The following is a 12,818-nucleotide window of genomic DNA, read 5'->3' as shown; positions in this document are numbered from 1 at the left end:
AACACTTGAAAGTGTGTTTTTCGTTTTCTTTCCATTAGACAGAAAACACACTTTGTGAAAAGCTCAAAATTAACATGCAGTCCAGCTTCAAATGAAACCTTCAATTCTTTATAAAGCACGTTTAATTATTTCCAATCAAACTGTACAGTTTTGGTTTGCAAGTCTTTCTGTGCTTTTTCAAACATGTCATATCAAAGTCATACTGTGGCTTTTATGTTTGTGTTCGCAAAGGAACATTAATCATTTAGTGGCGCGCTGGTAATGAAGCTGTCCTGTCATTCACAGATGGAGATCTGTATCGTCAGCCTGTTTGTTCTGAACACACTAATGCAGAAATTAAAGCGAGAGTTCAGTCAAAATGATTATTACTCATCCTCAACTGTTTTGATTTGAGGGCTTCCTGTTGTCCAACACAATATTAACATCTCTCTCAGGCTATTTCCTGCTATAACTGACAAAGTTTGTAGAGTTATTGAAGAATCAAGAAACTAGTGTTGTTTTGATAGTCTTTTAAATTACAATAGGGTATATTTTCATTTTCTGTAATTTTTGGACGGTTTTGTGTTTGTATTTTCCTGTATTTTATTGTAATTGTATTATACTCATTTTAATATAGTTTTAGTTATTTTATTTCGAAAATAAGACATATTTCACAAAATATTAACATGAAAATAAGACATATTTCCTTGGCATCACGTGGAAGTAAGTTTTTATTTGTTTAATTTTTTCAATTGACATTTGTTAAATTTCACAAAAAACCTTTTTTGTTTCATGGTTTTTGTTTTATCTAGAAAATTCAATTAATAGCTTTATTTATCTACTAATTTTTTTGCAAATCAAAAGATTTAAGAACTTTACGTTTTAAAAATAACATAATATGAATTATTATTATTATTAATTATTATATTTAATCATTATTGAGTTGAGACATTAAAATATTGAAATATTTTTCAATTGCTACTTTTGCTGTATTATTTATGTTGTAATTTTATATAAAAGAAAGAGTTCAGTTTACATCTTTATTATTATGGTAAAACATTTTTTATGGAGGAGGAGAAAAACTTGCCCTTTTTAGCATCTTAATCTACAAAGAGTTTAAAAATTAATATTTGTCACAATGGTTTATTAATGTCATTATGTTTTATTGATTTAAATTTCACTGTTAAATTAGAAACAATTAAAAACCGCTGCTTTAAAACTTTGTAATATATTAGTCATTCTATTGCATATAATAAAAATGAATGGACTTTTAAGCTCAAAATAAATACAAAAAAAATGTATTATTATCAAAAGATTTTTATTGTTACTTATATGCTACACTACAAAAATGCTTTTTCTTACTTTGATGTTTTTGTCTTGTTTCCAGACCAAATATTTAAAAATTCTTAAATCAAAAAGCATTTTTTAGACAAGCAAAAACGATTGTCTTGTTTTAAGAAATAATTGGCCAAAATTGAGTATTTCCTTAAATGATTGTGGATGTTTCCCAGAGATGGGTTGTGGCTGGAAGAGCATCTGCTGCGTAAAAACTTGCTGGATAAGTTGGTGGTTAATTCCGCTGTGGCGACCCCGGATTAATAAACGGACTAAGCTGACAAGAAAATAAATAAATGAATAATAATAACATTAATAATAATAATAATAATAATAATAATAATAATAATAATAATAATAATAAATCATTATTTAGTTGAGACACTTAAATACTTACATATTTTTCAATTATTTCTTTTGCAGTATTATTTATGGTATAATTGTAAATAATAGAAAGAGCTCACTTTACATCTTTATTATTATGTTAAATATATATATAAAAAGTTACAGAGGAGAAAAGCTTGAGAAGTTTTTAGCATCTTAATTTACTAATAGACTAATTTGATCATTAACATTATTCACTATGGTTTATTAATGTCATTATGTTTTATTGATTATAATTTCCCTGTTAAATGAGAAACAAATAAAAACCCACTGCTAATAATATATTAGTCATTCTATTGCATATAATAAAAAAGGACTGGCAAGCTCAAACTAAATAAAACAATTTGAATTATTATAAAAAGATTTGAAATATTACAACGTATGTGCTACACTACTAAATGCTTTTCTTACTTAGATTTTTGTCTTGCTTCTAGTTAAAAAATTTAGATATTTTTACATTAAGAAGCATTTTGTAGACAAGCTAAAACTATTGTCTTGCTTTAAGGCAGGGGTCATCAAACTTGTTCCTGGAGGGCCGGTGTCCTGCAGATTTTAGCTCCAACACTAATCAGACACACCTGAATGAGCTAATCAAGGTATACTTAAAAACACCCAGGCAGGTGTGTTGAGGCAAGTTGGAGCTAAACCCTGCAGGGTCACCGGCCCTCCAGGACCTGGGGCCTCATGTACGAAGACTTGCGTGGAAATCTTACTAAAACATTGCGTACGCACAAAGCTGTAAATGTGCGTACGCAGAAAAAAATTCAGATGTATGAAACACTGCGTACGCCGAATCTCACGCATATTCTTTTGTACATCCGAATGAACGTGAAACTGAGCGCACCATGCACGAGCACAAAACCCCTCCCTGCCTCCTCCCCCGTATGAATATGCTAATGACTATGCTAATGGCAAAACCCAACGAAAAAGCAATAACAAAAGCAAGCAAAAAGAGAAACTTTGAACAGAATGTGAATTGGAGGTGCTGCTTTCGGAGGTAGACCGGAGAAAAGCGGTGTTATTTGCAAGTTTTTCCTCCGGAATTAACAACAAAAGAAAAAAAATAGAGTGGGGAGAGTTTAGCTGATGCGGTTAACACAGTTGGGTCTGAACATCGCACTGAGTGCATTAAAAAATAAATAGTCTGGTTTATATCTGTAAAATGTTGCAGTAGTCTTAACAGTCTCAGTGGCGCGTTCGTAAGACACATGTCAACATGTTTTGACACGTTCGAGCATGAACTCGGCTCGAATCCAGCGTCTGATGAACTCTTTCTTCTTTTTTTTCCCCCGCTACATATCAGATTTTGCCAACTATTTATCACGAGAAAGACAAGTAGGAATCATCAATAAGTTTGTGCATCATATTTTATTTGCACATTTATTGAATGAAAATGTTTCTGATTCACGCATGCAAATTCATCTTCAGATAGTGTCTTTATAGCAATGTGCGTGCAGTAGATAGCTCAGATTACATTGGGGAAAACAGGCGACCGCTGCAAATTGTGCTTTAATGTTTAGCTGCTCAACTGTATGGTATGGAAACCTTATTTACCTGCTAGATGAACCCGTCTCATACAGCGAGAGGGTGCTCGCTGCAGAGCCATTTGAGGAGAGGTGAGCTCCAGAGAGGGGGAGCATGAGCTGTCGCTCCTCCTCCTGTAAGCTGTTTTAATGCGTATACCAACCCCACCCCTAACCCTACCCCCAGTGACATCACTCGTAGAAGAAGTGCAAAAAAGGTGGAGCTCAAGCTTAAGCTCCCCCTCTCTGGAGCTCACCTCTCCTCAAATGGCTCTGCAGCGAGCACCACTTGCATACAGCTGCCATTGCAATGCTCAGACACTTGTAGAGAGGGATTTAACACAACTGCCTCTAGGAGTCGCCAATGGAAATAAAACAGACACGCACAAAAAATGTGCGTACGCCTGCCAAAAAGCTGCCGTGAAGCTGCGCACATTCCCACGTTCAGTTCATTGTTAGTAAATCCAAACGTGAGCGATTCTGAGCGTGAAACCTGGGGTACGCAAAGTTTTTGTGCGTACGCAACATTGATACATGAGGCCCCAGGATTGGTGACCCCTGCTTAAGGAATAAAATGCCAAAATTAAGTGAGTTTTTCCTTAAAACAAGCAAAATTATCTGCCTATGGGGTGAGCAAAATAATCCTTTGTCAAAACGAAAAACAAGATTATTTTATTACCCCAATGGCAGATTATTTTGTTTCTAAATTTTATTTATAAATTAGTAGGCCTGTCATGTTATCTATTTTTTTGTTGAAGAATATATTGTTCCAAAATATATTGTGATTACTGTCATTTTAAGACCATTTCACTCATTGTATGATGGCAGAATGACAATATAATATTATCACGATGCGAGGACACTCTTCCAGAGAGTGAAATGCTACAAAAAAAAGTTAAATAAAGGTTAACAAAAAAGGGTGCAATGTAAAAACAGAGGCTGCGATATCAGCTACCAGATCTATTTTCAGTTGTCACACACCCACATAAAAATATTATAGTAATTTGTAGTAAATACTACAGTGTTTTTTTTTAACCATACTGACTCTGACACCTCCAAGAGAGATCGAGATGTTGCGCAATCAGCTGAAATGTTGCTAGAATTGTGGCGATATGTATTGCATCAACAAAAATGATTGAGATCATGTCCATGTGTTGTGCAGGAAGTCAATATATAGACTATTGTGACAGGCCTGTGAATGATTAAATGATAAAAGGGCTTAAATTTGTGGTTAAAATGTAAAAAAAATATATATATTCAATGCGGTTGATATTATGTAATAGTTCTGTGTGTCTCTCAGATCCAGGATTTGGCCATCCGCTGTGTCCAGAAGAACATAAAGAAGAACCGCGGTGTAAAAGACTGGCCCTGGTGGAAGCTTTTCACCACAGTACGGCCACTAGTAGAAGTTCAGCTCACAGAAGAACAGATTCGAGGAAAAGACGTGAGTAGATCTGAGTCTAATCCATATACAGTTGAAGTCAAATTTATTCTCCCTGCTGTGAGTTTTATTATTTTTTTCAAATGTTTCCCAAATGATGTTTAACAGAGCAAGAGATTTTTCACAGTATTTCCTATAATATTTGTTCTTATGGAGAAAGTCTAATTTGCTTAATTTCAGCTTGAATAAAAATAATTTTTAATTTTTTAAAAACAATTTTAAGGTCAATATCATTAGCCCCCTTAAGCAATATTTTTAATGCAGTGTTCCCCAACCATGTACCTTAACAGTACACATTTTCAACCACTTCCTAATCAAACACCTGATGCAGCTAAAGCCGTCTGATTATGTCAACTTTAAGGCAAACATTCTCACACAGACACACACACAGACACACACACAGACACACACACAGACACACACAGACACACACAGACACACACAGACACACACACACACACACACACACACACACACACACACACACACACACACACACACACACACACACACACACACACACACACACACAGTGTTTTTCCTCAATTTCTGTTTACCGGTATGAAGATTTTTTTCAACTCATTTCTAAACATAAAATCTGCATCAAGTAGTTCCAAGATTTGGCTGTATCAAGGAGCTCGTCGCACACCCGATGCAAAGTGCCACAACACGCCTTGTCTTTTAGAAAAACTTTTAGGTTTTTTAGAGACTTTTAGATTTTTTTTGTTCATTTATTTACAGGAATGCATGCTGTGTTGATGTATTTTCACTTTTTTATTATTTTGCTGGGATCATTAAACCATAATCTTACTGCTCTACTGCTTAACAAAAACCACACACTTTAAATTTAAATAATAAATGTAACTAATAAGTCAAATAAATGTTTGATTAAATTTTTTTTTTACGTCTTCCAAATCAAACACACCTGATTAAACTTATCAGAACATTAGAAGAGACTCCAAAACTTGAACTAAATGTGTCAGATAAGAGAAACGTCCAAAATATGCACTTTTGGTGTGCCTACAGGAACAGGGTTGGGAAACACTGATTTAACATATAATATGATTCAGTTTAAAAATTTGAACAGGAAGTTGAACAAAGCATCATTATACAATGATTTTCTTAATTACCCTAACTTGTCTAATTAACCTAGCTAAGCCTTTAAAAGTCGCTTTAAACTAGGGCTGGGCGATACAGGAAAAAACATCACGATATAATATTCTTCATTCGGTATTGATCAATATTAAAAAAAAAATGTACAATCAATTTAGGTATATTAGGATTTTTTAACCGTTTTATTTTAATTTACCAACATTACTAAGGCAAATAGTTTTAATAGTCAAAAACAAAAACAAAATTACAAAAATATCTTGTCTCTTATGTCTTATAATAAAATAAACATAAGTGTTCAAGAGACTCAAACTTAATAAATAAAATGTTACAAAGTGTGTGCAATGATAAAGGTGTAAACGCTGAACAATCAAAGCAAACTTTAAGGTTGATTAACATCTGTAGGGTGTCTATAATAAATCACACAGTTCATTAAACTTTATTAACATAACTAATTATAATAGTTAAAGCTGAGCTTTCAAGTAAAGGAACAAACCATCATTATGGTTTGTCATTACAAATAGATATCGCAGCGGTACAAATCGTGAAGTTGAATGACTACATTACCCCTTTGCTAAAAACTCTTTGAGATGGGGAGCTAGTGACTAGGATGCACAAGAAAAGAAACCAAAAAGCCACTCTGGCGACATCCTTACATAATTTTTTACTTACAATCTCCTCACTCCTCACATGTGTTGTTATTCTGACCGGAGGTGAAAAAACCAAACAGAGTCTGCTCACATGTTGCATCTAAAATTTTCAAAGCGCTTTGTGCTCGAGCTCCTCTGGCGTCTTGCATAACTAGGTGACAATGAACCGTTTTCTTAGAGGATGACTAATGAACAAATCATTGCTGAGGTTTTGATAATAGTTTGTATTTATGAAGAGAATGAAAAAGCACTGCAGTGTTTGGGTGATCTGTGTTTGTCTGAGTCTGCCATTATTACTGAAATGTGTATATTGCATACAAAGTCAAAAGTGTACAAAGTGTAAAGCAGTGGGTTAGTTGTACTTGCATGAATCGCGGTGCGCATGCGGCATTCTGAAATGTTTTCAACTAGGTGCATCTTGCCAAGCTGTGCACCTCGATTGGAAATAACCTCTATTGGTATTCCTTTCAAGGTGCACACTCAGCAGCCACATTTTAATAAAGCTACAGGACGTCATATTGAACTTTTTTATCGTTATTGACAATTGTGTTCGGTCAATAAATATTGATATCTTTATTCCGCCCAGCCCTACTTCGAACTGAATACTAGTATCTTGAAAAATATACAGTAAAACATTCTGTACTGTCATCATGGCAAACATAAAAGAAATCAGTTATTAGAAATGAGTTATTAAAACTATTATGTTTAGAAATGCGTTTCCTCTTTCCATTAAACAGAAATTGGGGAAGAAAATATACAGGAGGGCTAATAATTCTGACTTCAACTGTTTGTGTATGTGTATGTGTTTGCCTTAAAGTTGACATGATCTGACGGCTTTAGCTGCATCAGCGTTAGATCCGAGACGTGTCTTTGATTCCCGCAGCCGTCACGTCTTTAAAAACCCTGTCTCAAAGCATTGGTTTTGGAGATGCAGCGTTGCCTTCTGCCCTCTTTTTGAACTCACCTAAAGGCAGAAACTCCGGCTTGATCAAAAGAACATCAGATCATGCAATATTAGCTCAGCAAACCTCAGGCTAAAGATTGTTTTGTTCTCAGCTAAATGTTTGATTTTTTTTTTGCCTTAAAATGGAGATAAAGCTGTGTGTTCTTTTGACTCGTAGGAGGAGATCATGCATATGAAGCTGAAGTTGGAGAGGGTGGAGAAGGAGAGAAACGAGCTGCGGTTGACCTCTGATCGCTTGGAGAGCAGAGTAAGAGATGACTTACTTGTTTGACTTAAACAAAGTGCACGGCAGAAAAATGCTTCTTACTTTGGGCCCTATCATACACGCAGGGCAATTCGGTGTGGCACACCTGCACTTTTTGCTATTCTCAGACCAGCGCAACTGTTATTTTCAAATTTTGTGGCACGTTGTTTAAATAGCAAATCCATTTGTGCTACTTTGTGAATTCATAGGCATGCTGGTCTATAAAGGAGGTGTGTTAAGGCACATTATTGGCATGTTACTATTTTGAGGCAGCTGAAATAAACTATGCTATTGACCAACTAAAATCTGATCTAAAGTCAATGAGGCAGAGTTTTATTTTTATTATTTTTTAAAGATTTATTTTTGGTCTTTTTTGCCTTTATTAGATAGGACAGTAATCAGAGAGAAGGTGAAGTGGAAGACAGAGAGGGATGTAGGGTCAGGGATTTGATCTCAGGACGCCCTGAAGCGCTATCGCATAATGACTAGGCTATTGCACCGACAGTTTTTATTATTTAAGGAGCTCAGTAAGGCACCCATGAGGGTCCAAAACACGCATTGCTTAATACACAGGATGTACAACAAAGGAATACACAATAACGCAATAATCTACTGCAATACACAAAGCTCTATGAAAACTATTATATTGTTAAAAATATATTATTTTCTACATGAATATAAAAAAAACAGAATCTAGCAATGTTGTAGTATGTTTATTAATGACAATATGCATTTGTTTAATGCTATTATTATTATTATTATTATTATTATTATTAGTAGTAGTAGTAGTAGTAGTAGTATAATTATAATAATAATAATTAATTATTATTACTATTATTATTATTGTTGTTGTTGTTATTATATGTATATTCATATTTGTTTTAATAAAAACAAGTTAAGATTTGTCCACCGGTCAGTTTTTGGTGACGCATGCATTACCATATGGGGCATAGGAAGAATAGGAAATGTGTTTGAATATTTGACCACACTTTGTTATTATTGTTCATTTATTAGTTTGCTGGAAATTTGAACTGAATTTATAAATAGTTTTGAAACAAATCTTGGCGCTTAATAAACAAAATTACGAAATTAATATGAAATGGATGTCTTCAGTGGGGTGCGTACAACACCGTTTCCTTACTCCACAAAAGTAAAGGACTAAAGTAAAGACTAAAAGTAAGATAAAGAGACAGTAAAGAGGCCGAATGGAGGAGGCTTGTTTTTAATCCTCACACAGATGGTCTGTTTAACTGTTTTCTTGCTAGTGAAGTCCGCCATGCAAATAGCAAATCTCACTCTTATGCTGTATTCTCACCAGACACCGCATGTGCAAATAGTAAATAGACGCATGAACAATTTGAGTTTACTTGCTTCATTCGTGCGTCAGTTCGCTTCATTTGCGCATCAAATTTACTTCACAATAGACACGTCATTGGCAGGGCTTCTGTCTGCCCAGTGACTCTAGCTTTATTGCTAAGTGAAGTTTCACAAACTAACTCTGCTGAAAAATCCAGCTTGAACCACCCTAAGCTGGTTGGCTGGTTTTAGCTGGTCGACCAGGCTGGTTTTACAGGGGTTTTGGCCACTTCCAGGCTGGTTTCCAGCCATTTCCAGCCTGGTCTTAGCTGGTCAGGCTGGGAGATGACAGCTAAAACCAGCTTGCCCAGCCTAGCCAAGCTGGGAGTCCAGCCAAAACCAGCTATATCCAGCTTAAACCAGGCTGGTCAAGCTGATTTTAGCTGGATTTGGCAGGTCATTTTCCAGCCTACCCAGCTAAGACCAGGCTGGAAATGGCTGGAAACCAGCCTGGAAATGGCAAAAACCCCTCTAAATCCAGGTTGGTCGACCAGCTAAAACCAGCCAACCAGCCTAGGCTGGTTTAAGCTGGATTTTTCAGCAGGGAATTTTGAGAGGAGCATGTGATATGATTGATCGCAGCTGATCTCTCATCTGTAATCATTAGTAAGCCAATCGGATCATTCCAAACATTTTTTTCCTTTACGAGGGGGAGCTCTTAAGAACTACATGATCTCTTACCCCAGTGGTGTCGAAACTCGGTCCTGGAGGGCCGGTGTCCTGCAAATTTTAGTTCCAACCCCAATTAAACACACCTGAACCAGCTAATCAAGCTCTTTCTAGGTATACTAGAGTTCCAGGCAGGTGTGTTGGAGGAAGTTGGAGCTAAAATATGCAGGACATCGGCCCTCCAGGACCGAGTTTGGACACCCCTGTCTTACCCTTTCACATGCTCATTGACCAGGCGGGAGCCCTAGGATCAATTATCTTCGAGCTCAAGGTTCTTTCCCAGGACAGCATGCCAAACCTGCTATTAATATCAAGCAATATTTAAGTGTGAATTCTTGAAATAGCTTACATGGATTTTATTGCGAGAGTAGCTCTGTTTATTTGCTTTAGGAAGGCTGAACAGCGTAGATTCATTCGGCGTCTTGTCCACTAGATCCTTTCAGTGGTGCACCCAACTCTGTGAGTTCATCAACTCCTCTAGACACTATACCAGGATGATGGAAGCTTTCAGCGATGCTACAGACTGAACCAAGCCCAGTTTGATGAACTGTTGCCCCATGTTGGCAAGAGGATTTTCCCTCGGCACACCAACAACAGACGCTACGTTATAATCACTCCTCTACAAGAGCAAGCTCCTAGTTGGTTAACACGTAAAGTGTATTGGTTAAATGTGTCAAACGTGCAAAAACGCTTAACTCGCTCATGAATCGCGTCATTCGTGCTGCTCCTTCGCACGAGTCGCACCGCAGGATGTCTATTCTCATCTTTGCATTGATTTAACATGCAAATCACTCGCACTTGATGCTTTATCCGTGTCTGGTGTGAACGTAGCATTAAAGAGAATGGGTGATGAGACTCTGATTGGTTTAATGCAGGTTATGCTCAAAACATGACCATAACTAATTAAGAGAATAACGATGAGGACCTATTTAGACCATCCAAAAAGCTGATTGGAACAAGTCTTGTGCTTTTGCGGCTTCCACTTTATTCAAATGATAGTGCGCATGCATAAATACACTTACTATGTTTACCGTGTTCTGAGAGCTGAGCTGCTTTTTTTGATTTTCTCAGACATATCAAGGTAAGCATGTAAAAGTCTCTCTTACACTATACCTCACATAAGAGCCAGAAAGAAAAACTCTTTTGCACTGCAACTGATGATCAACAGTAAAAATGATAAATTTGAACTCTTTCCAACAGGGAAAACCAACAATCAAGAATGCATGATTATATTCTGTCATGGCTTTGCAATAAAAAATATCATTATAATGAAAGTCAATGGGGCAAAAACAGCCACCAACATAACAAAAGGGTAGACAATTTGCACAGAGGGTCAAAATAAGATTTGTCACCAATAATCATTCCATTAGCTGAAACACAGAGAACGTTGTGGCCACATTAAGACTTTTAAAATTGACTTCATAATATCAGAATAGTAATGCATATGTGTGTTTATATAGATCACAGAGCTGACAGCAGAGCTTTCAGATGAGAGAAACACTGCAGAGTCAACATCACAGCTGCTGGAGACTGAAACCAGCGAGAGACTGCGCTTGGAGAAGGACATGAAGGATTTACAGGTACAGCATATGAAAATCATCTCTCCTGCTTCAGTCTTTAAGACAGCAAAGGACAGTAACTAAAATACAGATACTACTAATGTAACTGCTGTGTAATGTTTTTATAAAACAATGTAGCTTTTCCAATGAGTTTACATGTTAGATGTGATTTTTAACATGGTAGTTTGTCATGGATTTACTAGAAGTTGTGGTGAAAGTCAGATTTTTTTAATGGTCCCATGAACATGATGCTAGTGTCAGTATTGTTATTGTAGTATTGTATTTTAAGGTTATCTATAAGCTAGTTTGCACCAAAGCAGTGATAAAATAAAAGTTTAGAAGATATACAACTCATATAAACATGTAAAGCTTGTAGCTTGTCACCTCCGCCTAAATGGATCAACGGTTTTATCAACGTCGTGGGGACGTTGGATTTTGTTTGGAAATAAAAATTGGGTTGACGTCAGAACCCAACGTCCATTGTTCAACCTAAGATCAACCTAAAATCAACCAAATATCAACGTCTAATCATGTTACACCTTTACGTTGTGTAGACGTTACCACTATGACATCTGTCAGACATTGGATTTTGATTGCTTTCCAACACAACGTAAAATCAACCAAATATCAACGTAATTTGACGTCGTTATTGGATGGCAAAAAAACATCCTTAGACGCTGGCAAGACATTGAATTTAGGTCACCTGACAACATGACCTAAATCTAACCTAATATTAACGTCTTATGATGCTGTGTGCCTGCTGGACATTCTTCAGTTTCTCATAAAATCTTGACCAATCAAATGCTTTCTAGTATCTGACATGCCCCGCCCCCTTCAAGATGTTTCACATTTGATGCGCTTGAGCTAAACCACTCTCACTAGCAGACCAGTGTTGAAGCAAAACGCTATTGGCTGTTTAATAAAAAGGGGAGAAGCTACACTATGTCCCACCCTCTCTTCGTGATTCAGTTGAGATTACATCAAACATCGAATAAAATACACATTTCAAAGCACTTCACAGGACCCTAAATGTAAGGAGGCTGTGGTTATGAGTGGGTTGCTGTAAAACACACCTGTTGTCTTTTTTTTTTCCTGAAACACAGGTGAAGTTTGACGCTCTGAAGAAACAAACAGAGTCCATGGAGATGGAGATCATGGAGGCCAGACTTCTCCGAGCCTCAGACCTCAATGGAGAGATGGACGATGGAGATGATGATTCTGGTAAAAAAAAATATGTACAGTTTAAGTCTGAATTAAGAATTATTAGCCCACCTGAATTATAAGCCCCCCTGTATATTTTCCCCACTTTCTGTTTTTTTTTCACATTTCTATAAACATAATCTCATTTGAAATATTTTTAAATCTTTGCCATGATGACACTACATAATATTTGACTAGATATTTTTCAAGACACTAATATTCAGCTTAGAGTGACATTTAAAGGATTCATTACGTTAAAAAGCCAAGTTAGGGCAAGTTATTGTATACTGATGGTTTGTTCTGTAGACAATCAAAACAAAATCAGGGAGCACTATTTTGGTCTCATATGAAAAATTTAAGATGTTTGATGTTCCCCAGTGATGGGTTGCAGCTGGCAGGGCATT

The 12,818-nt window shown here is 36.3% G+C and overlaps 1 protein-coding gene across 19 annotated transcripts in view; it reads left to right on the top strand.

Moving 5' to 3' along the window:
* myo18aa (myosin XVIIIAa) overlaps window positions 1-12,818 on the top strand; it is a 124,669-nt gene that overhangs the window by 76,446 nt on the left and 35,405 nt on the right. For all 19 annotated transcript variants that reach the window (XM_087271176.1, XM_087271168.1, XM_087271174.1 and 16 more), the window contains 4 exons: window positions 4,522-4,665; window positions 7,544-7,633; window positions 11,116-11,235; window positions 12,318-12,435. In XM_087271176.1, the coding sequence (XP_087127302.1) occupies window positions 4,522-4,665; window positions 7,544-7,633; window positions 11,116-11,235; window positions 12,318-12,435 (472 nt within the window). The remainder of the gene's footprint in view (window positions 1-4,521; window positions 4,666-7,543; window positions 7,634-11,115; window positions 11,236-12,317; window positions 12,436-12,818) is intronic.

This window comes from Danio rerio, chromosome 10, assembly GCF_052040795.2.
Source record: "Danio rerio strain M-AB ecotype USA chromosome 10, GRCz13ab, whole genome shotgun sequence".
NCBI lineage: Eukaryota > Metazoa > Chordata > Actinopteri > Cypriniformes > Danionidae > Danio > Danio rerio.
The sequence above is the reverse complement of the archived record's forward strand: the minus strand, read 5'-3'. Positions and strand labels throughout refer to the sequence as shown.